General features: G+C 36.5%; 1 protein-coding gene across 1 annotated transcript in view; it reads right to left on the reverse strand.

Moving 5' to 3' along the window:
- The window catches only part of LUZP2 (leucine zipper protein 2), a 296,852-nt gene that overhangs the window by 45,354 nt on the left and 224,910 nt on the right, over window positions 1-26,588 (reverse strand). Inside the window, exons 6-7 of the mRNA XM_006094778.3 lie at window positions 13,429-13,491; window positions 7,052-7,114 (exon numbers count right to left, since the gene is read on the reverse strand). Of these exons, the coding sequence (XP_006094840.1) occupies window positions 7,052-7,114; window positions 13,429-13,491 (126 nt within the window). The remainder of the gene's footprint in view (window positions 1-7,051; window positions 7,115-13,428; window positions 13,492-26,588) is intronic.

Genomic DNA, 26,588 nt, shown 5'->3' on the forward strand with positions numbered 1-26,588 from the left:
AAATTAGTAGGAAAAGCTCTTATATGTCTAATTAAGACTACAATTTCCACCTATTATTCCCACAAACAATATGTTAAAGGCAGTTGAAAAGGGAATGTAGCCGAAACCCGGTTTGGCTCAGTGGATAGAGCGTCGGCCTGCGGACTGAAGAGTCCCGGGTTCGATTCCGGTCAAGGGCATGTGCCTGGGTTGCGGGCACATCCCCGGTGGGAGATGTGCAGGAGGCAGCTGATCGATGTTTCTCTCTCATCGATGTTTCTAATTCTCTATCCCTCTCCCTTCCTCTCTGTAAAAAATCAATAAAATATATTTAAAAAAAAAAAAAAAGAAAAGGGAATGTAATCTTTCATATCTCTATTTCCAGATAATGGTCATTGGCAATTATGTGAAGAAACTGCATTTAGTTCTCGGTCGCTATATCAACTTATTTTCTTTAATAAAAAATTGTGTAAAAATTTTATAAATATACATATCCCAATAATTTCATTTCTGAAAAGCCATTATGCTCTTAGTCCTTGATTACCGTATAAATACTAAAAAAACATTAACTGTTTTCTCTCTAGAATGTTCTCATTTTTTCATTCATTTATAAGTGAATAAAAGAAATATATTTGCTTGAAATGAAGGGGATGAACTGCTTTGCCCTTGGTTTATGAGGTGGCTCTATAACTTAAGGGAGGAAAAAGGGCCAGGAATGCAGTTTTACACATCCCTCTGACTATAATGTCTGAAGGTCAGAGTCAACAGGATGTGATGTATTTCTTGAATGGCACCAAGAAAACAATTGTTTAGACTGAAAAAAGTGACCTATGACCTTGAGAAATACAATTTTCTCTGGAAAAAAAAAATCAATTCTTTGATAATGGAATGTGTATAAAATATTCTGTAAATTAATTTGCATATTAATCTCTTTTGATCTGTTACATAACGTTGAAGTGTGTGTATTCATCTTATTCATAGTTTTCTGACAATTTGATATGCAGTGAGGCTAAGTGACTCCTTTAGCTCAATTTCCAGTTAAGTGAAAGAGTTAATAAAGAACCCTCATTTCGCCTGACTGGTGTGGCTCAGTGGTTGAGTGTTGACCCATGAATCAGGAAGTCACGATTCAATTTCTGGTCAGGGCACATGCCTGATTTTGGGCTCGATCTCCAGTAAGGGGTGTGCAGGAGGCAGATAATCAATGATTTTCTCTCATCATTGATGTTTCTCTCTCTCTCTCCCTTTCCCTTACTCTCTGAAATCAATAAAAAGAACCCTGATCTCTTGACTGCAACTCTATATTCTTCTTACCATCTCAATGTATTAAGGAAGAAAAACTGGACAAAATATTTACTAGCTAATGCTCAGGTCTGATATAAATAAGAACCTTTATATGGAGATGATTCAAAATTCTAAACTAGCCTTTTTTAGAAGTGCTTTGTTTTGTTTCACTTGCAGCAAATGCACGCCTAGGCTCCATAGTAGGTGTTTCTTAACGGTGCTGTGTGGCTTATCTGACTTGTTGCAAGAAGCACTGGTTAAGCAAAAAGATTTTACCCTAAACATGTTCATAGAGTTTCCACACATCACCTAATATATCCTATATGGAGTTTTCCAGCTTCAAGGAATTATCAGATTTCTATTTATATAGGCAGAGTAGCAATGGTTGGGGGCAGGATGGGAAGATATGCTCATTATGACTTTGACAAAAGAGATTATACAATAGGGAAGAAAACGAAAAAATGTGTGTTGATGACTAAATTTTGGCTTCTGGCTAAGTAGCATGAGTTTAGAGTACTGAAATGTTTTTGTTACCTATTCAAATATTATACCCCACTTCACCTCTCCAGTTTATTTCACCATTAGCAATAAATTGAGTTCCATCCTCGGATAAAATCACAATGTTCCTGGGACTTCACATTAATTACATCATGAACTCAAATTTCCTTTCTGGAGGGATCTTAGAAGAGTGGACTCAGAGAATAGAAAGGGCAGAGAGAGTCATAGCATAAAGAAGGAACCCAAAAAGGAAGATTACTGGGAAGCTTACATTAGAGATATGAGCCTGGCATGTAAAAAATCAACCATAATTGGCCGTGAGAATCCAATTCACAAGTGTTCACAATTTTGTAAGAAGGAAAAACCTACATTGGAATGTTGCAAAACCTTAATCACTGAATATCTACAATCGGGGCAATGCTGTCAGAGAGATTAGTCAATATCGTGCTAGAGATTGGAATCAAATGTGTTACAGGACTCTTCTAATGTAAAGGTTCTATGTTGTTGAAAGTTTATGTGATACCTTGATTATACTTGTTTCTTAAATGGGCTTTGTTCAGTTCAAACAACAATGGTAGGTAGAGACTAAGATACCTGAATTTTTTCTGTAAGAGACACATTAGAAACAATAATTGAAGTGGTAGTGTTGCCTCCCAGGGTGTAGTGCTTAGGGATTCTGCTCTTGCGTTCACAAGCTGCACATTCCTTTTCGCAAACTATAGAGAAATCTCATTTTTTTTGTTTTCATAGAAGAAACTACTCTATATTTTTTAAAAGTATTTTGTGTCTTTTTTAAAGTTTCTATATCATATGTTTAATTTCAGAGGATCTTTCATAAGTTTTAACATACAGTTTGGATATATGTAATTTTTTAATAATTTTTTTCTTTATTGATTAAGGTATTACATATGTGTCCTTATTCCCCCATTGCCCCCCACCCCCCACTCATGTCCTCACCCTCCTGGTATCTGTGTCCATTGGTTAGGCTTATATGCATGCATACAAGTCCTTTGGTTGATCTCTCCCCCTAACCCCCACCCTCGAGAAATCTCATCCTATATAATAAAGATGTAATATGCAAATGGTCATTACGCTGTGAAGCATAACGACCAACCACGTAATGACCGGATCACTGATCAGCAGGAGTGTGGGGCAGCAAGCTAACAAGCCTGCAGCAGAGAGCTACAGGAGGGGGCAGGGCAGCAAGCTATGAGGGGGAGCAGGGGGAGCGGGGGGAGCTACAGGAGGAGGGGCAGCGGGCTGAGAGCTACTGGAGGGAGGCAGCGAGCTACTGGTGAGCTACTGGAGCACGGATTCATGCGCAGGGCTACTATTTTTTTTTATAATTCTCTAAATTTGTCTGTTTTAGAGGCTTTCTATGCAATTACATTTGAAAGTAATTGGCTTCTCTTTTATTATGCATAGGTAGTTAACAAACTCCATAGTAACAGCAATGATAGTGATACCATTGGAATTAGCCTAGTTATTAATAACAGGAAAGGAGCAAAGGGAAGGCCAAAAGGTATATGTCATTTGTGCAGCTTTTCCAGGAAGCTAATGCTTTATACTTCCCAGGTTGCCCCAGTCCATTCCCCACAGGTCCCTGAGGAAAGGGAGTGAACAATGGAGGAGAATAGACACGTGCCCAGTAAAGTCTGGTAAAATAGGGAATGTACTTGTATCTCAGTCACACCTGGGAATAGGTCATTGGCCAGAGTAGGCATGGCACTGCAAGAGTTGGAAGATTTAAGATATTTAATCCCCTAAACAAAGGAGGTCGCTCTCTTGGCTCTCTTGGCTATAGGCTCTCTTGGACTCCACATAATGGACTAATGAACTGCAACTTGCCTGATACTGAACTGAATCCAATGCCAACATGGAACAGAAACTCCGGACACTGTTTTTTTGCTTTTAGCTCTCCTGCATCACCACCTGCATTATTCCAGGACTGAATTAAGAGAAATGGGACTTTGGAAACCCAGAGATGTAATTCCACACAAGTAAAAACTACTCATCATCCTGTGCGAGTCTCAGAAAGTTCTTTTTCTTGAGATACGGTAGGGACCCCACCTCTAGCACTTAGTGGGGAAAGGGATGCCCCACTTCCACCGATAACAATAGGAAGTCAAATAAATCAAGTCAATTCACAAATATGTCTCTGAAAGGTCTCCTGCCACCACAAAGGAGAACATCTAAACTATTTTTTTTTTGCCAAAAAGTATTAAAAGGAAGACAATAACTTGCTGTTTTCTGAAATAATAGTTGACATCACCATTAAGGTAAATATGAAAAACAAGGCATTTAAAAAATGGTATTTATTGTGCTTGGAAGGGAATTGGGCAGGTGCTCTAACCATTGAACAACCAGCCAAAGCTGTGTGCTTAGTTTTAAAGAAACTTGGGTGAATTTCTGTGGTCAAATACTCTTTAGGGCTACATATATCAGTATATACTATCTACTGCCCTGATAATCAATGTACATATAAAATATGTGTATGCAAAACCTAAATGTACACTCCGTGGATATAGTAGTAAGCAAATCAGATGAGATTACTGCTATCAAGATGAGTGGATGAGTACATTGTAGCAGAAACTGTTAGTTGCCTCCCAATCAGTAATCTGCTTCCCTTTTACTTTATAGCAAAAAAGAAGCAATCTTTCACAAAAAAGCTGAAAACACTAAGGTCTCACTTCTTCATATATATATATATGTTTGGGAAGAATTCTTAAATTTTTTTCTCCTTTATAAAAATTATGACCCTGAAGGACAAGTGACCCCACCCCTTCTTCTCTGATTTTGTACACAATTGGATGAAGGCAGCATATGCATAGGTCTTTAGTCACTCTCATAATACAATGAGGACCAAAGCTTAGAACAAGTTACTAGTAGTAAGCTGAGGATCATGACATGTAAACAAACAAATAAATGAGAAAATCTGGGGCCTTGTTGACATTGCTTAGCTTCTGGACCAGTTATAAAATACTCATGTTTCAAGACCTCTTGTTATTTTAGTTATCTATAATAATAAAAGTGTAATATGCTAATTAGACCAGACAGCCAAACGACCTCTGGACAAAGCCACAGCTGTGAGGGCCGAGCCCCTTGCACAAATTTCATGCATTGGGCCTCTAGTTAAAATATAAAAATATTCTGTTAAACAGCTTTTTGGGAAGGGTATAAACTGAGGGCATTCTAATTTATGGAACTTTATGTTCTACTCATACACAATTCACCTGATTTAAAATGCAAGTGGTCCTCTCAAAGTGGCATGAAATAACACGGCTTACATGTAATGTTTCATTTTAAAATCCTAAAGATTTTCAACAAGTCCTCATTTTGGTCATTTCTGAAAGTTGATGAATTACTAATCCATATTCAACAACTGGCATATTACAAAGAAGTAGACTGCTGAAAATTATCAGATCTCCTCATTCTCTTCTCCCAACTTTTCTCTCTATAACTCTTCTATTTGAGAAATAAAATTCAAAAGATTTAACAGCTTCATATTTCTGTCAGCCTAATACCTAAAACTTGTCAGCTCTAGGAAGTTGAATGTGTTTTATTATATTCCTGATTTTAAGTTAAACTAATTCACAGAGAACTAGAAATTTTTTTGCAAATGAAAACATACACCTATTCTTTTTTCTATTTCAATTATTTATTGTTGATGACTGCAAAAAGCCAAGGCCAAGCTGAATGTAAAAGTTAAGATATTCTGAGCTCAAGAGTCTTGGTCTGAAAGATTAATGTTAGACAGACAAATGCCTTGTGTTTCATACTTTTGTCTTATCTATTTATTATGTACAATGAGAAGAGTGCTGAGAAGTTGGGATTGGTAAGCATTAATGAGAATTAATTAACAGTTTTCTTGGTGTACTGGGGAATGTCCCATTACAAATGAGGTCAAAGGAATGGCAGGGAGCATATTTATAGAAGAGCAAGTGGCAAGATGTGCCTCGCATAGAATGAATATTTAATAAATATTGGTTGATATGAAAGGAACACCTACCCATGACTCTAAGCCAAAAGTGAAGAAGAGGGATAAGCCATTTATTACTGTTCTCAGTAAAAAACAAACAAACAAACAAACAAACAAAAAACAAAAAAACCTGCAGGATTTTCCAACTATTAAATAAAATGAGGAATTATCCCTCTTTAAACCTTACATTTGTAGATTGGGCTGATCAATCTCATGAAACCATTTTAAAAAAGCAATATTACACAGAAAGTCATTTGCTCTTATTATTTATTAAAACAAATTATTATTCCTACTACTATGAGCCAAATACCCTATTTTCTACTGCATTTGGCAATGAAAATGTATCATAAGCACCACAATGAAAAGCACCTGCCTCTTATTTCCCATGCTCAAGGGAGACAAAAATAAATTATTTGTAGTAGTTTGCTGGTATAACAAACTACAATACACTATGTAGCTTAGAACAACACAAATGTATTCTCATAGAAATGTATTTTCATAGAGTTCTGGGAGTCAGAAGTCTAAAAGGAATTTTATGGATTAAACCAAGGTGTTGGCAGGGCTGGTTCTTTTCAGAGGCCAAAGGATGGAAATCCTTCTCATTGTCTTTTCTCCCCCAGCTTCTGTGGTCACATAACTTTCTTCTTATTTAGGCCTATTTATCTCACACTTATAAAGACTTGTGTGATTATATTTAGGACCCACCTGGGCAATTTAGGGTAATCTTCCCATCTCAAAATCATTAACTTAATCATATTTTCAAAGTCGTCTTTGCCATTATTGATCACATTACCAGGTTCCAGAGTTTACCAAGTATATATCGTTGGGGTGGGGCATTATTCAGTCTATCACATCCACACTTTGTGGTAGATGTCTAACAAGGTAGAGGTCTTAACTTGATAGTCTTATAAGAAAAGTATCAATAACTAAAATCTATCAACCATGACTAAATATGAAGACTCTTGATAATAAAGTGATTTATGCAGGATCTCTGGAAGTTAAGGATGTAGGTTACCAATAAACCTCATCTTAGGAAACTTAGTAAATGCTCTCCCTAATGTAAATATTCCAACAGAAAATATTCTTCAATGCTGAATTAAAGTAACTTAGGGTCAATACTTTGTAATGATGCCTGCCTTTGATTAAGAAAGTAGCCAGGAAACCATATATGCATTTTTCTCCATTAATTAATAATGCAGTCAAATACAACTCTAATTATTGTGCAAATCTGGAAATTTAAGCTAAATCATATTTTAAATAATTTATACACTGGGCTACCAAGTTGGAGGGGGAAAGGAGAGAGATGCTCACCTTAAATAATAAATCCTTCTTCCCATAACGAAGCTCCTTCAGCTGGGCTTGAATTTTTTTTGACTGTAAGAGCAGAAACATGAATTAGTGCCTTAATTTCATTTATATGTTTAAACTTGATGGTTAGCATTTCTTCAAACTTTACAAAATGAATTTTTCAGCCAAGCAAAAGAGTCCAAAGATTTTGGAAATGAAACAGGAAAGCTTAGCCTCCACTTTGGGCGTTGGTCATCCAGCTGTTATAGGCAGGAAGAGAAAACCAAAGTCTGCTTAGAGGAAACATATTAACAGATAATCCTTAAAGATAGTGTCTTACTGTTCCCCCTCCCTCCAAAGAATTCCAGTCACCCAGGCACGCCAAACACTCTAATTTTAGATGCTAAGTATATCTCTTCAATTGCATGCCTCAGTTTTGACTGCTTATTTCAATTATTTATTAAGGTAAGATTAAATATGGATAAGTTTAAATTGACAACCAAATTTGAATTTGACATATGTCCGAGGAGAAGACAGCAAGCTAACGTGACAGGAAGTGAAGAGCATTTGCCCTTTAGAACGGCTTTTTAAGGGGACCATCACAAATGTAAAAGTGCTTGTAACAGAAATCTCTCTCAGAAGGTATATGTTTGGCTAACACATTGAAATATACTCTAGCAATAAACCACAGATAATGAATATGATTCCTGTTTTTCCAGGGCAGACCCAATTTCAAACATTCTACCTTAAGAACCTCAGTCATTTGTCTCTCTACATCTAAGATTATTGGTGTTGATTCTTCAGTAGAAGAAATAGAACACAAACAAATAGATTATAATAGTCACATAAAAAAGATAATTGAAAAAATAGTTGAGTGGGAATATAAAACAGTACAGTCACTTTGGGAAACAATTTTGGCAGCTTCTAATAAAGTTAAACATACAAAAATTGCATTATAGAGCAATTATTTTAGGCATTTACCCAAAAGAATATATAATGTGTACATAAATGTTTATAGTATATTTTTTCGTAATAGTCAAATGCTGGAAAATACTACATGTGCATTAACTGATTAACAGTAAATTATGGTACCTCCATGAAATGCAATATTAGAATACTGATTTTAAGAATGAATTAAGGGCTGAAACATGTAGCAATGTAGATGGATTTCAAATGCATTGTATGTAGTATGTGAAAGAATCCAGTCATCAGAAGCTATGTTTTATATAATACATTTATAAGATATCCTACAAAAATACAAAAAAAGGATAGGGAACCCAATCATGTTAGTAGGTACCATAGGTTGGGGATTGGTAGTAGAGATTATAAAATAGCCAAAGGGAACTTTGGGAGTAATGCAAATGTTCTATTTCTTGAATATATACAATGATCCAACCCATTAAAACTGTATACTTAAATGGAATAAACTCTATGTAAATTACATCTTTTTTTAAAAATATATTTTTTTGATTTTTTACAGAGAAGAAGGAAGAAGGACAGAGAGTTAGAAACGTCGATAAGAGAGAAACATCAATCAGCTGCCTACTGCACGCCCCCTACTGGGGATGTGCCTGCAACCAAGGTACATGCCCTTGACCGGAATCGAACCTGGGACCCTTGAGTCCGCAGGCCGATGCTCTATCCACTGAACCAAACCGGTTCTGCTGTAAATTATATCTTAATGAAATTCAATTTTAAAAGTAGTTGGCCACAGTACATAATAAAAACAATATTCTAATGGTACTATTTTATCCCAGTAAATTCTGCTGATATAATGTCCCCCTTAATAAATAAAGTCCGCTAATATTTGAAATGCTATAATTTTCCAAGCATACATTAAGTGCATGAGTCTTCCACTGAACCAACTGCAAGTGTACTGTGATTGTTTCCTATTATATTCAGAACATTTCTAACCATGCAAGGTAGTAGAGTTTGCAAAATGGAAGACTGTGTTATAATGGTGCTATAATTTCTAAATTTTTATCCAATGCTGGAAGTACCACCAATTAGAGTATAAAATTGAAAGTGTTGTAAATGCAAGGCTCTAATATTAGAAACACAGTTTTCCATAGACATCTTTATTGTGAGCCATCTGCATTTTGTGATCTATTAAATCAGAAAGCTGATAAGAGAGAACAAAAAGAAAACAAAATGAAATGGAAAGAAATAAGAAAGGAAGGAAGAAGAGAAGAGGGGAGAGGGAGAGTAAGGAAGGAGAGAAGGAGAGGGAGAGGGAGGGGGAGAGGGAGAGAATGTGAGGGCCTGAGGGACAGGAAGCAAAGGAGGAAGAGAGGAAGAGTTTGACATTAACAATTCAGAATTATGTAATTAAACTCTATACTCAGAAGCAGCAAGGATTTGTGTTTTCTTAAAACCTAGTAAGGTTCCACTTCCACAGAAAGGCATCCTCTTTTTCTTGATATGATTAGTGAATGTAAAATGTATGGCATAATGCATTAGGAGACAAAGAGCCATCTTGTGCATACCTGGTTGGTACTAGCCCTTAAGAATGAAACTCACACCTGAGTCCTTACCCCCTTGAATTTATGCTTCTACTTCAGGACTCTACTAGTACATTTACTACAACTCTGCTGTTTCTCTTACAAAGATTCCCAAGTGACCCAAAATAATTATATTTCAGACACAGCATCTCTCTTTTGTTATATGAACTTTATTTCCAAGACATTTCCCGGTTTTCATGACTATCCTTAATTTTGTGCTACTGATATTAGTAAAGGACTAATTCTGTTATCTTTCTCAACTACGCATGCACGATAATTAGCATTTTCTCCCTGCTGTTGCAATCTGCTGTTCAGGACTCATTTATAGTCAGGACAGTCTCTTAGGAAAACACACTTTGATTTTGTTGTTTTTAATGTTCACTCGAAGATATTTTTAAAGGGAGGGAGAGAAACACAGAGAGAGAAACATTGATGTGAGAGAGACACATCAATTGGTTGCCTCCTGCACATGCCCCTACTAGGGCTGGGAATTGAGCCTGCAAGTCAGGCACATGCCCTTGACCAGAATTGAACCTGGGACCCTTCAGTCGAAGGGCTGATGCTCTATCCTCTGAGCCAAACAAGCATTTTTTAATCCAAACTAATGTTGACCAATATCAATGAGGAATGAGAGATTAGCACTCCATTTGATTTCTTTCTTTTTTTTTTTTACCAACTTCACTTCGATTGTACTCTATATTTTAAGTGTTAGAAAGGACTCAGTTTAACCATTTTGGCAATTCATTTCTTATTGCATACTTATACTGAATGCTCAGAATATAATTTAAAATTTTCTTCATAACTTGGATTCATTATTAAATTATCAATTTTGTATTATGCAGTAATTCATTCAGGAACTATAATAAAAGCCTACATGTCTTTTTCTATATTAAATGAACATGAACAGCTAGATTTCCTGAGCCTAGTTACGGTTATTTAAAAATATATTTTTAGAATTTTTCATTACAGTCACTTATCACTTCTCTGCATCTGCCTATTCCAGTCTTCTAATTTTCAGTAGTTAAAAAGCGAAATTCTATCTAGGCATCTGATGGAAAATAAGAATAAATACAATTTGAATGAGTGCATCTTTATTTTGTAATGCACATTAATATGAAACCCAGTTGACATAACTGTTTTCTTTTACCTTGTTGGCATCATTTTGGAAAATTAGAATTTTCAGAGGGGTACTCTTCAGACAGTTCAGATATTACTACATTGGGCATTTTAGTAATTTTCTTTTAACTATGTTAATTATCTTAAATGTAATTCTAAATGGTGGTGCCTGTGAGTCATGAAGTTTTCACAAGTCCACAGCAAAAGTTAAGTTTGTGATAATGGTGATAATTATGATGATTATAGTTATAATAAAAAGAAGATAAAGAAGGTGAGAAAGATAGAAGACATTGTTCACGGTAGAACATTTTAGCTAGGCTTATTTTTTCCCTTTTAGAGACTATTGTTTAGTCTGAGATCTTTCTTTCCAACAATTTATGTTCAAATATAATTTCTTTCATAAAGTAATAGTGATGATGATAGGATGGTACATGATACTTGCAGCAGGAGCTTCCATTATTTTTGATATTCTTCTGTGGAAAATTGAAATATTAGCAATCTATTGGGTATCAATAGGACTTGGACATTTTATTCATCTATGAATACCAAACATTTAGGGTCACTGATCTAGAAAACATTAATAGAAGTCCTTACTCTTTTGTTTCGTTGGTGGCAATAATGAAAGAAATAATAAAAATTTCCATTTATATTGAAGACAAATTATTGTGACAAAATATATACCTCCCTTATAACCCAAACTTAAACTTTAAATTGGATCTATAAAGAAAGAGATAGGGTAAATGTATAAATCATAATGAATATATTCAATTTAACATTGTGCAATATTAATGTATAAAATATCTAATAAATCATAAATAAAAATTCAGAAATAATATATTCTTTAAGTAATAACATATTCAAAATAAATTAATCATTTTGAACCAAGGGGCTAAAACATACAGGTAGACCCAGGCTATTATTGATTGTTTCTGAAGACTACGGACACCTCCTCCTAGGAACCATCTCTCTTTCATGTGCATGAGTATTATAGGGACCATGGGAACATGCCAGCCATCTCACAATATAGCTTCAATCCACTTATTTCTTATTCAAAACTGTTTTATTTGCTTACCATCCAATAAGTATTATTAAGAAATTGTATAGTAAATATGTAATATTTTTAAAAATGTAGAAAATATAAACAATATAATAGTTGATCTCTATCCAAATATAAAAATACAATGAAAGAAATACTACAAGCCATTCAATTTGATTTTTGCCTTATGGGGTATCAACCTGTCATTTCCATGTATTGAAAATTTATATTCATTTATATACAATATTACTGTAAAGACATAAACTGGATTATTAAATTGCATGTTAGACTTTAACTTTAGTATTTATAATAAGGACTTTTACATGTCCATCAAGGAGTGTTTTCACCTTATTTAATAAAATAAATCCCAAATTCTGGATGGACACATGACTACCAACCTAATGTCACTTTCTCTTTTTATTTTTTTCCCCATTGATTTTTAGAGAGAATGGAGAGGAAGAGACACGGAGAAAAAAACATCAATGTGAGAGAAACACATTGATGGTTACCTCCCTCATAGGGATGGAGCCTGCAACCCTCACAAGGATCAAGCTGGCAACTGAAGTATATGCCCTTGAACCCAGGACCCTTCAGTCCACTGGCCAATGCTCTATCCACTGAGCCAAACTGATTAGGGCCCTAATAACACTTTCCATTTTCCTTTCAAATTGGCTAGGCACATGACCTAGTTTTGGCAAATAGGGTACAATGAGATACGTGCCACTACTTCCTAGTTGGACTCCTAAAAGCAGTGACTGTGAGTCACTAGGCAATCTTTCCTGTCTGTTCTACTAGAAGGTAATAATAACAGGAAGAGGTTTTTGTGAACAAAAACTGGCTGCAATATTTAGGAAACGAAAGAGGTATATTGCCAGCTCTCTGCCTTATGTCTCCAGGGGTGGGCAAACTTTTTGACTTGAGGGCCACAATGGGCTCTTAAACTGGACCAGAGGGCCGGAACAAAAGCATGGATGGAGTGTTTTTGTGAACTAATATAAATTCAAAGTAAACATCAGTACATAAAAGGGTACGGTCTTTTTTTTTTTTTTTAAGTTTTATTCATTTCAAACGGGCCGGATCCAGCCCGCGGGCCATAGTTTGCCCACGGCTGGTCTAGACTGTTTTGGGCAAAGGGGTCAACTTTTAACTTGTGTAAGCCATTGTTCTACTCAAACTGCCTTTCCTCCCCCTTCCTTCACAGGCATGGGATCTGCATCATGTTATGAAGACTCTGATGCATGTTCCTTATTATTCACAGATGTTTCCATTAATTAGTCCTCGCACAACTCATCCCATCTTTGTGTGTGCTTCTTGGGTAAACCAACTAACCCAGTGTCTCCTGTCTCCTGTCTTTGAGGTGTAAATAATCCATTTCTATTGATACCATCTCTACTATCTCATTAATACCACTAAGAATTATTACTATACCCTACATATTCTACATTAAATCAGGGATCATAAAATATAAATAGATATGGGAGATGAGCAGTTAAAGAAATTGATTTTAGTTAAGCTTGGATTAAGCAGAATAACTTTTTGCCCCTAAGAAATGCATGGGACTTTTTTGGCTTTCTTTGGCTATGCAGTGTTAAAACATTCAATATATATCTAAAAGTTTTATTTACTTATTCCAATGTTTGCATTTATGTTAGAAGGGGGAAAAGGTCACGAGATGTCTAAATTAAAAAAAAAGCCTAGCACTAATATTGTTTCTATCCAGTTGACGCTAGAAGAGAAAATTGACTCACCTCTTCTGCACGGATGCCACACAGCTTATTTCCTGACAAGAGTTTGTTTTTCAAGCTTTTATTCTGAGGAAAGAAATATAGTTTTATTGTTAAGAAGTGATCAAATATTAAGAATCCCTTTAAATATGCGAGCAGCATTGCATTTCTCTATGTTTTGTTCACAAAAAAGTCCTTAATGATATGAAATATAATAGATTTAGATAAATTGAGTAGAATATGCAGTATAAAAGATTGTTACTTCTATTCAATTAAAATGTGGAAATATTAGCATTAATCATTTAAAAAAATGGAACTTTATTTGGCCTTAGATTTAAAATCCATTTTACATTTTATAACAATTTTATAATTTTAGTTTCAAATCTGCAATTAATGCTAATTTCCAAAAGCACCCATCTAGACAGCAAGCATTTATTTACGCTATCATGTGGCTGCTAGTCACCTTGAACCCTACTATAATACAGCCACCGATCCATCAGGGTCTGCATTCCTTTTACAGAAGCAGTTTTAGAGTCCTCTTCTATTTCTGACACCTGCATTGCTCTCAAAGGGCATCTTGATGCTCAGAAGCTATTTTGTCTTCCAGGCCTCATAGGTATGCTCTCATTGCTGTGTACAGATACAGACAGGTCAGTTAACCTTTGGATGTCTCATAATTCACCTAGATTCTTAGATAAATGTTTGTTACATCTGACATGAAAGCTACATGTGTCTAAACCCTTAGAGCCATTCAATAATTTCTGTCCCATTACATTCAGGCTTTTAGTCTTTGCCTCAGTAACTGAGTACCCCAGACTCCTTTTATAGAGGTGGCAAAAGTAGAGCAAAAACTTTGCAAAAACTCACAGCATTTTGACTTTGTAATGTCTCTCTGGGAGCAAACACTGCAATGGTAAGGTACATCTCCTGCATAATGACTCTGAGAGAGTCAATTTGATAAGCACCATGAGCAAATGGACAAAAATTTATGCAGAGTGAATGAGTAACTGAATAAATGGATACATTAAATTTAAGAGTTCTTCATTCACAATTCTCACCTGATTTTGAACATTTCCTATTATATTTTTCTGCCATGCAAAGAGGAGGTACACCAGTTCAGAATAACCATTTATCTATTTTTTCTCTTTAGCTATGAGTTGAAATTTTAAAACACCCATTGAGAATTTCAATACCATAAAATGTTTTACACATATGAGGAGGTACCTTGATCCACACAATAATGCCTTTTTGCAAATATTTGTATGCATCATTGAGCACAAGATTAGGGCTTTTAAAGAGACTTTAATAATACACATTATTTCTGTATTTAAAAGCTTGTAAATTACAATAATGAGATACATATTGATGTGGTAAGTCTGCAGTGTTGCTCAGATTACAGGCTAAAAAATTCCCTGGTTTTTTTTTTTCTGTTCATGTCTATAACGTTTTGATATATGCAATCTTAATTATTTGTAATGCAATGGTCTATTTTCTCTTTTTTCCTTATTATATTATTTTGTACATAGAGCTATATCTCTAGAGATTTGATATTCACTTATATATTTTATCTCTTTAGTGCTATGTTGTTTTAATGAGGAGACTGGTGAAATTGAAATAAAGCCTATAGTTTATTTAATATTATTGTATTAATGTTAATTTGTTGGTTCAATAATTGTTTTATCATTCTTTCTGATGTTACATTAGAGGTTTTGGCTAAAGGTACATGAGAACATTCTGTATTAACTTGCCCTGTTATTTTCTATGTAAAAATTATTGCAAAATAAAAAGTTAAGATATATACAAAAGAAAATTTAAATAAAAATAAATAAGAAAAAGTGAATGAAGCACGTTTGAAATGAAGATGCATACAAACACAAAACATCCACACATGATTAACTTTATTAAAAATGATAATAAGTTAATCTTTTAAAAATTGGTAAATATAGTCTATACTACTTAAAATTTGCATCTTCACTTAAAACGTTTCTTGTTTTTCTTGCCTTTGGTTCATTCTGTTCAATTCTAAGGTTACAGAGAAAGCAGTGAATAAAACATTATTTCACTGGAAATGTTTACAATAGTCTTGGACATTGCATTTGGATCAGCACTGGGAAGGCTGCCACTCCTCCACGTGGATGCCATCCCAAAATAAGCTGTGATTATATTGTGTGTCCATAGTCTGTTCTGGCGGTTGGTAATTCTGGGCAATGGTATAAAGCAATATGTTTCCATTAAGCTAAATGTCATTTCTAGAGCTTAAGAATTACAGTATTTCACTATTTTGAAACATATCCAGAATTGGGGATAATTAATTATAATCACCCACAATGGGGCCAATTGCGGGACACAAGGGAGCCTTGCCAAGGCCCACACTGAGATTATTCTTAGATGGCATGTGCTTCAGCATGGATGGCACACAGCGCTGATGCGGGAATACTGATTCCCAGACAATGCATTGATTTAACCTTTCCACCCATGATTAGTGACTACTTTCTTAATTCCCCCCAATAAAATGGCTTGATAGCATTTAGGTATTAAACACAGAGTTTATACAATTTGGTAATCAGACTTGTGTCATTACTGCTACCTTCTAAGTGAAGGATCTAATCCATATCAAACTTAATGATATTTTTATAAGATCTAAAGAAACAACTTGTGCAGGTTATTATACCCAAAATTCCAGAATACAATTATGAATACGCCTCACTTGAGAGGATATAAATAAAGGTAGATTAAAAGAGTCGTCAAATGTTTAAATGTCTGTTCTTTCTTCATGCCATGCTTCCATCATCATTTCTTAATAACCGCACCCTGATTTTTCTTATGAGAAATATTTTCCATGCTCATTTCATGTGGCCATGTGACACAAGCTCTACCCACTGCATCAAGGGAACAGAATAAGACACAAGAATCAGAGTCTTGGTCCAGATTTGATAAAGTAACAAGAACATCCCTGATGAGACTGAAACATAAATATTTTATATTCAAAAATTAGGGAGAAAAGGTTGCTGAGGGTAACCACTAAATCTGAACTTATCTGAGAATAGACCTAACATAGACCAAGAACACCTGGGTACATATAAATACTGGATTCAAGTGATGTTGTTGGTCCCTCTACTCCCCTTCACACAGCCTTGCTTGAAGCTAGTAGACTAGGTTTTTCAGTTACATTCTTCTAGCACCAGCCCTTCTACTCTGTTGATGCCATACTTAAATCTTTTTGTCCACCCTATAATCACATAATTCTGCCACTTCCTTAAGATTCAGAGTAGTGCCCAGGCTGGTGTAGCTCAGTGGTTGAGCGTCAACCTATGAACCAATAGGTCATTGTTTGATTCCCGGTCATGGCACATGCCTGGTTTTGACCTCGATCCTCAGTAGGGGGTGTGCAGGAGGCAGCTGATGATCAGTGATTCTTATCAATGATGTTTCTATCTCTCTCTCTCTCTCACTTCCCCTCACTTTTCAGAGTAGCAAAGGATCTCCAAGTAACCAAGATTATATCGAACACTAATGCCATAGCTTATCAGGATGTGGGCAGAAAACATATCCAAGTATTTTGCCTTGTCTAAAAAGAAAATAGATCTTGCTTAACACCCACATAGGTATTTTCCTCCTAATTGGATGCTGTACAAATTTGGGGTAGGTTAAAACAAATGCTCCTACCAGCTTCTTGGGAACCCAGTTTGTATATGTCTCTGCCCTGCCTAAAAATGTCATTTATTATTCCCCAATGTTGATATGATAAAACTCAAACCTGATAGTAACAGAAAATCTTTCTTAATAAATAATACATTTGCTTAATCTAGTTTGATTTTTGCCTGTGAAATTAAAACATCCTAATATATTTTACCTGGTGTCTCAATCCCAACATTCTGGGCTACCCAACAGAAAGAGATATAAACCTAGTATATCTCTATAATCTTGCTATGTGGAAATGTAAAAACTCTGAAATTACTGTGAGTCTTGATTTTACAAAGTGCTCTAACGTAAAATTAGGTGTTAATTGGGATTTTTGTTTGCAAATAATAGAAACCAATAATGGATAAAACAAGCTAAACATGAATTTATATTATGAGGATTTTATGTAGAATGAAGAGAAAGCCTGAGGAATGAGGCTCAGAAAATACACAGGAACCAAGTAGGAGGGGGTATCTATAATTATACGACAGGAATAGAGTTACTGTGACAACTAAATGAGAGATTGTAAATCACTGTACTTAATTACAAGGTGGAATTATGAGGTCTCAATTTTCATGTTGTAAGTCAGAATCTGGGATCACTTAGGATTGTCAAATATAATAAAAGTATGTAAATGTGTTTATCACATTATTTTCTGGATTTAAATAAGATATACTACTGCTGTTATGCAGCTGAAAACTGTTAATGTCTTTAAAATGCAATTAAATGTGACCCTAAAGTAAAAACTGTCAAGAAACTACAGAAAATAAGAAATGTGTATGTAAATTTTTTTATTTATTCTAAGCCACATAAAAGAAAAAAAAGTAGAATTTTAAAATAGAGAAAGATGAATTGTCTACAAAATAGTTTTGAATTGATAATAGAGAAAAAGGCTAAACGGAATAAACCATATGGAATTACTTCCCTTCCAACAAAAACAAGTTCAAATTATAGCTTCTAGAATAAGGAAGAAAAGTATATACAGATTTTTTTATCTGTAAATACCTAAGTGCTTTAATATAGGTACATTGGTAGAAATATCAACCATGGGAAAATTTGCTTTAGTTTCAAACATTAAGTAGATGTGCCTATTTTGTAGGTATATGCAAAAATATATATAATTTCTACTCAGTGTCTGTAGCCAAAGTATCTAATCTGTACTGATTCAAATGCTGTTTCTTAGTAAACAGTTCAGTATGATTAATATTATTCACTTCCCTAGGATGTTATACTTCTTTTTATTACAGAGCAATCTAGATTCTATCTGAGTTAATACGTAGAACAAATTGAGCTGCACTAAAATTACCAGAGAATTAAACTCCCCGGTCGCTAGTGGGAGCAAAGTGAAGGTTCTTGAGGTGCTGCTGAAATAAGCATTTTCAGAAGCCCCTGTGGGAGGATGAGATGTGGAAGAAGGCTTTATTTGTGTGCAGTTACATTTCTTGTGTTTCAAAGTTCCCTCCCCCTTAAGCCAGTCCTGGAAAAGGCGCAGCTGGGGTTCCAGCAGGGCCAGAAACAAGGCCAGTGTCCAGAGCCTCCATTCTATGTTGTAGTCGGGTGAAGTTCAGCATCCAGGCCAAATTAAAGCCCATTAGTCTATTTTGTGGAGTCCAGCATGGCTGTGTGCCATGTGGGAGCAGGAGAGCACAAGCCCCTGCCACAGGAGAGCCAGGAACCCAGCGCATGAGAGAGAGAAGAGAGAGAGAGAAGGGAACTTCCTTTGTTGGGAAGTTTACATATTCAGGTTTATCTCCTTGCAGTGGCCATGCCCATTCTGGCCACTGACTCACTTTTAGGTTTGATTGACAGGCAGACAGGTAAGCATCTTCTCATGTCATTCAGACCTTACTGGGCATGCATCTAAACTGGCTTTGTCCAGTCCCTTCCCCCATCAACCAGAGGAGAACAGACTTGAAGAATGCTAAATGCAGCTTTTTGGCAAAGCTACATAAATGGCTTGCCTATATCTAGCTTTCCCTTTCCTCCTTTTCTGTTAAATAATAATCAGGTTATTACAACGGTATCACTAAGATGTTAGCACTAGTTAGTTTCTTCTGGATATCTGGTCAAACCCTACTTGAGCTTGGTTAAAGCTGCAGGCCACAAGTAAAAATAACTGTTTAGTGTTTATTATTGAACTAAAGATGCTCAGGTAGACCAGTAGAGAAGTCTGAAGAAAAATTGACGCTAAAATCAAAATATTCTTTACTTAGGGTCAAATGCATCAGCTACTACCTTTTTCTTAAGCAGAAGTTTGCTCAGTCCTATCTGAATGTTTAGTCATGTACCTTAAACATTAAGTATTCTTCCAGTATTCTTTTTCTGCTTATTTAAGACTTAATCCTGCTACAGCAATTGCACTCAAGTGATTGGGCATGCTGTGAGAACAAGGACTGCTAGTTCTACACGGACTTTCTCCTTTGAAAGGAAATTATGTCAGTATTATTTTTTGCATGTGAATGATTAATTTGATCTTGGAGAAAACATCTGTGTTCAGAGTGCATTCTGAATGCAGTGGAGGAGGCAGCTGCTCATATGATGATGCCAAAGGATCTCATGGCAAAGTTACCTCTCTCCATCTCAGTTTTGGCCTCTATTTGTGTCAGAATATTTACCATTAAAGTCAGAGCCCTAGTTTTGATTTGATTCATTTTATCATTCATCCATTCATTCTTCAAATATTAAATAAGTCTTCCTGTAACCCATGAATAGTGCATACAAAAAGACATTGTGGGTACAAAAAGACCTTTACATACAGTATTGATGTCCATATTATGTCATTAGGGACTGCAAATTAAAACAGCAATGAGATTCCACTACACATCAATTAGAATGGCAAAAATTCAAATTACTGACAACACCAAATGCTGTGGAAGATATGAAACAATAGGAACTCTCATTCACTGCTGGTGAGACTACAAATTGGTGCAGCCACTTTGGAAGACAGTTTGGCAGTTTCTTACAAAGTTGTATAAACTTTTACCATATGATTGAGAAATCATACTCCTTGATATTTACCCAAAGGAGTTAAAAATTCATATCCACATAAAATCTGAACAAGGATACTTAAAGCAACTTTATTCCTGGATGCTAAAACTTGGAAGCAAGTTTTAAACTGTGATATAGTCAGACAATGGAATCTTATTCAGGGCTAAAAAAAAAATGATGTATCAAACAAACAAATCTATTCAATTTTATTAAAAACAAAACAATAAATAAGCACACTAAATAAAGAGGATATTAATACTTTGAAAAAATATTTTTATTGATTTCAAAGAGGAAGGAAGAGTGAGAGAGAGAAACATCCATAATGAGAGAGAATCATGGATTGGCTGCCTCCTGTAAGTCCCTCACTGGGGATTGAGCCCACAACCTGGGCATGTGCCCTTGACTGGAATTGAACCTGGGACCTTTCAGTTCACAGGTCGATGCTCTATCCACTGAGCCAAACCAACTAGGGCAAATACTTTATAAAATTGATATATTCTTATCAAATAAATTTGATATATTTTTAAAAAGTAAAATTCACACAATGAGTTGTGTTCATCATGTTTGGTTTTTAAAAGTTTTCATAAAATATGCTCACTGAAATTCCAATATGTTTCTAAAAGCATTTTGCTTTATCGCAGTTATCATTCATGTCAGCAAAGATCTTCCATTTTAAATTACATTTACATTGAAATTTGAAGTGATTATCTTCATTGTACAATTCAAAATTTTGACTCCTGCTTCTAAAATCGTGGTTCCAGCAAGAGAGAATAGGTATGGTGGGTAAATATTATTTACCTTTTACTGAATATTTGAAGCATTTTGATATTAAAACAAATTATGTTAAACCTTTTCTAGTTATTATTATTTTTTACCCCCAATACACACAGTTAAGTGCTCCAATTTCCACCATGAAGAACTCAACACAAAAGTACACACTATCAGCTTCCTTACATAGGACAACCATCCTCAAATATGTTTTCTGGAATAGCAGTATCACCTGGGTACTTATTAGAAATACAAATTCTTAGGCCCCAAATTGACCTGAACTTACTGAGTCAGAATCTCTGATACCAGGGCCTGGCTACCCAAACTTGAGTAGCTTCTAAGGTGATTCTGGTGCTCACTCAAGTTTGAGAAGCACTGTTGAAAGCAAATATGAGCACTTGCCCCAGATTTATTCAGAGAGAATATAATGGCAGTCCATTTCTGGATTTGTGCTCACAGCTAAATAAAATCTCTCTGGTTCATTTCACTTACAAATAGTTTAAGTTAACTACCCCCATGTTTTCAACTCCACCAGCCCACCTTGAGTGATTTTAAGTAATACAAATTATCTGACTAACACATGGCCACCTTCATATGCTATTCCAGTGTCCTTACTAAGTAGACCTCTCAATATGGTAAAAGCACACCCATAAATCTTTCTGACTGCAGTACTGTGACGAGGCTATTTTTCATGATGATGGGAATATGATTCAAACAGCCTTTATCATAAACCTTGCACATGAATAATAAATCAACCACTTAAATAACCTTTCACAGACATTCCCTCAGTATTTTGTAAGGGCCTTGAAACTCTACATTGCCTTTGCTTGACTTGCAGTGTGGTCCCCAACAAGCTCATTAGGGTTTTGATGCCAAATGTAGACTCAGCTAGAGTTTTTCACTCAAGATCTTTTGGCCTGGAATTCACTCAAGTCTCAAAGCTTAGAGTTGGAGGTAGATTTCTTTCTAAGTTGTTCTACCAAGCTTAGCATATTATCTTAATCATAGAGTCAATGGCTTATAGTCATAAAAAGTGTTTTATAAATTTTTCATTAGTAATAAAAATAAATATGACTGCTCACAAAGTACAGACACTTCATCACACAATTTGCATGCATATTTATCTTTAACTAGAGGCCCTGTGCATGAAATTCTTGCACTGGGGGGAGGGTCCCTCAGCCCGGCCTGTGCCCTCTTGCAGTCCAGGAGCCCTATGGAGAGCGGGCCTAAGCCAGCAATCGGACATCCCTCTCACAGTCCGGGACTCTTCACTCCTTATTGCCTGCCTGCCCGCTGCTCCTTACTGCTTGGCTTGCTGTTCCTTTAGTGCTGCTGCAGAGGTGGGAGAGGCTCCCGCCACCGCCACTGTGCTTGTCTGCCATGAGCCTGGCTTCTGGCTGAGTGGAGCTCCCCATTTGGGAGCGCACTGACCACCAGGGGCAACTCCTGCATTGAGCATCTGCCCCCTGGTGGTCAGTGCACATCATAGCAAATGGTTGTTCTGGTTGTTCCACCATAACAGTGGCTTAGGCTTTTATTATATAGACTAGAGGCCTGGTGCATGAAATTCATGCACAGGAGTGTGTGTCCCTCAGCCCGGCCTGCACCCTCTCCAATTTGGGACCCCTGGAAGGATGTCCGACTGCCTGTTTAGGCCCGATCCCGGTGGGCAGTCAGACATTCCTTTCACAATCTAGGACTGCTGGCTCCCAACCGCTCGCCTGCGTGCCTGCCTGATTGCCCCTAACCACTCCCCTGCCAGTGTGATCAACACCTAACTGCTCCCCTGCTGGCCTGATTGCCCCTAACTGCCCTCCCCTGCAGGCCTGGTTGCCCCTAACTGTCCTCTCCTGCAGGCTTGGTTGCCCCCAAAGCAGCATAGGAACCTACATTTTAGCATTTCTCCCAGGAGAGTATTATGCCCATTAGAACCACTGCAGAGTGAGAGGAAGAAGTGAATAGTTTTTAATTCTTTTAGAATCTCTTTGTCTTACCTTATATCCTCCCATTATTAATACTCTCTACGGTACCTGAGGGTTGTCATTCTAGGCTTATTAATCCCTGGCAGGTGTTAGAGCTCAAAAGTATATATATATATATTTTTTTCCACCAAAAACCATCAAACTTTCAGGTAGCATCTTATACAAGCTTCTTAACAACTCTGTGAGGTTGCTAGCAAAATGTAGTATTCCTACTTAACAGGAACACTAAACAAAACTGACACTCGGAGAGGTCAAGTGACTTGCACAATGCCACACACAGCATTTTTCTGTTTTTAAATCCTCACTGTAGGATATTATTTCCATTGGTTCTTAGACATAGTGGAAAGAAGGGAGACTGAGAGAAAGAGAGAGAGGGAGAGGGAGAGGGAGAGGGAGAGGGAGAGGGAGAGGGAGAGGGAGAGAGAGAGAGAGACACATTGATTGGTTGCCTTCCATACACACTCCTGCTGGGCTGGGATCGAACTTGCAACCAAGATAAATGCCCTTGACCAGAAATTGAACCTGTGACCCTTCTATCTGTGGGCTGACACTCTAACCACTGAGCAAAAACAGCCAGGGCAATGTCACACTGCTATTAAGAGGCAAAGGTGGACTGATATCTTCAACTGATCACAGGTCCTGTATTCTTCACCTTCTTGCAACTATTTCCCAAGTAATAAGGTTCAGAGCATAACTCCAATGTGGCTTCAGTCTTGCCAACTCTGACCCATGAGGATGTTCATATTGCTATCTCTCTCCTCAGAGATTAACATTTATCCCATTTAGAAGGCCTACCTATCATTTATTATAGGGTTGAAAATAATATCTAAGGTCCAAGCGTTTTCCTGAGGGATGTGGAGGGAAGTGATGCTGAATGCCTACCCCCAGCTCTAATCGAGGCTCTTCACATAACACACGTACCATAGTTCACATTCCGAAGTCCAAAGCTTTTCTCACTCTATCATTCTCGCTTATGCTGGACTTAGAGTGTAAATGATCAATGATTCTGCATTTACTTTTATTTTCTCCTAATTAAGTTCAACAATGTAAAAAGTATTCACTACCTAAGGAAGTCATGAATAACTAGGATTTTGAAATCACTAAGTGCCATTTCACTTTCAAAATTTGGAAAGACCTACAGCTTGTCCAAATTTTGTGCCCACATTTGATTCTTCTTGTGGTATCCCTGCTGTGATATGTGCTTTTAGACTAGCACTGGGGTTTTAAAGCATTAGAGTCTGTGAATGAATTGTCATCACATCTGTCTTAATTGCATTTCCATCTGCTCATGCAGTGTGCACCTGTACTTGGCTGATTAGACAAGAACAAGGGCCGGGGGGAAGTCTTCTAAAGCCGTTCTCCTTACAGTCAAAATCAAGAGTTTACTTTCTAATTGATAGGCTGCTAGAGAGGAAAAATAAAAATAAAAACGTGAAACCAGAATTCACAGGACATTATATTTTAGTCCTGGGTCTACCATTTACAAAGCTGTCACCAGTCACATGGACATATATGTTCTGTGACATTTGTAAGCCTCTGTGTCTCCATCTATAATTATGCCTGCCTCTTCACTAGGCTAGTGAGAAAATAAAAGGAAAAATAAATGTGAAAGTCCTTTGTAACTGTAAAAAAAATTGATTTTTTGGATGCCATATACTAAAATGTCATTGAGAGAGAAACATAAACTAAAACTTACAGAGTGCAGGATTCTCCTAAAATATGGGGTTTACTGGTTGATTAAAAAATCCATATGTGCTTCTACTGCTTCTGTATGCTTTAATTACTCTCCATTTTGATGAGTATAAAATGTGGGATCAAAATGTGGGATCAAAATGTGGGAAGAGAGGACTGTTGAAGAATTAATAAGTAATTACCATTTTAAATATGCCTTTTGGTTCCCCAAAGTGCTTTAATCTTCTCAAATGGTTTAATAGATGCACTACTGAGTTACTACAACCAGGGCAGGAAACAGTGTTTAGATTAGGGAGTATAGCTGAGACTGCAGCAAACAGAGCAAAGAAATACAGAGTGAAATCATTCCAGATGGGCATAAGTACCCATAATTAGTAGCATACATTGTGCAAAGCACATTAGAGGGAACAGACTGCCTTCAGAATGCTACTGAATTAGACTAGCACTGGTATATAAGTTGAATTTTCAGTAATTGTAAGTAAATGACTGGGAAAAGTCTGCCAATTATAGTAACAACTCCTGATAAAAGAAATAGTCCAGTGCAGAATGATGTGGGGAAAGCCAGTGTCTGGACACATAAAAGGGAATCAGAACAACCTGAACATTTATTATAACAAGGAGAAAGAAGGTGGAGGAAGGGAAGTGGGGATCCAGGATAAGAAGAACCAGGAAGAGGAGAAGGAGGTGGAGGGGGATGTGAGGCAGGCAGATGAGAATCAGAGAAGACCCGAATCAAATGTAACTATGGAAAATCCAGGTTTCCCTCACTTCCTTAGTAAGGGAAGATAAGGAATGAAAAGATAATTGAATAAAGACCCCTGAATCATTATAGTTTGGGGAAATTACTTCTCAATGTAACTCCATTAAAGTTCACCCCAAAATGTGGTTCAGTCATTCTCAAAGAAATGCTTGTATTGATTTCATAAGTTCTGAATTAAAGAATTTCTCCAGATGCTAGTAAACAATTCTTAATGTGGGTTGGAAGTAATAATGGCTTTTTGAAATAGTAATACTCATAACGTCACAAATTACTCTGGTTAAATAAATTAGAAAAACATTGCCCTTCACTAAAGGACATCTCAAAACCTGATTTGAAGACAGTCTGATGAGTCTTCAGGGGAAGACTGGAGGTCATGGTACTTCTAGTACAAGTCAGGCTCCCTACAAAGCCTTTCTGACAATTAAAATCAAGAATGAAGTGCCCAGAGGGGATAAATTCAGGTTAATAGCACACTTTACAGAGTGGGAGATCTCTGGAATCAAATATACTTAATGTCTGTTTGATAGCAGCTGATTGGTAGGAGAGATGACAACATTTCAAGAGACTAATTATAGCCAATAAAAAGGAACATTATTTTAGTGATTTAAGGTCATTAACTGACTATTACCATGGAGAAAACTGTGGATGACAACCTCAATAGTAATGAACACAATTCAAATTCATAAGAGTTAACAGCTTTTAGTACATCAAATTTGTTTGAAAAAATTTAAAGAGAATATAAAGTACATGATAAGAGAGGGGGAGTAAAAGTAGAATGAAAGGTTATTTTTAAACACTGCTAAAGAGATGATAAATTTGTATAACCCTTCTGAGAAATAATTTGACAATATATTTAACCATTTTATGAATATCATTACATAATAACTCAGTATTATCATTTCTTAAGAATGAACATTAAAATAGTATAGGGGGAAAAGAAGTACCAAGCATAAAGTTGTTCACCATCCAATCCTATATAATAAAAGCCTAATATGCTAAGTGTCTGGTGGTCCAGTCAGCCATTCAACCAATCAAAGCGTAATATACTAATGATATGCTAAGGCTACTCAACTGCTCACTATGATGTGCACTGACCACCAGGGGGCAGAAAGTTGACCATTCAACCAGTCACTATAATGTGTACTGACCACCAGGGGGCAGACGCTCCAACTGAGCGAGATGGGCCAGACACATCCTGGAGCCCTCCCTCAGTCCTTCCGCAGCTGGCCAACCTCCAGTGTTCCTCCCTGGCCCAGATCCTGCTACTGGTGGGATCCCTTGGCCTGGCCTGTGCCCTCTCACAATCCAGGACC

The sequence above is a fragment of the Myotis lucifugus genome, unplaced genomic scaffold, assembly GCF_000147115.1.
Source record: "Myotis lucifugus unplaced genomic scaffold, Myoluc2.0 scaffold_143, whole genome shotgun sequence".
NCBI lineage: Eukaryota > Metazoa > Chordata > Mammalia > Chiroptera > Vespertilionidae > Myotis > Myotis lucifugus.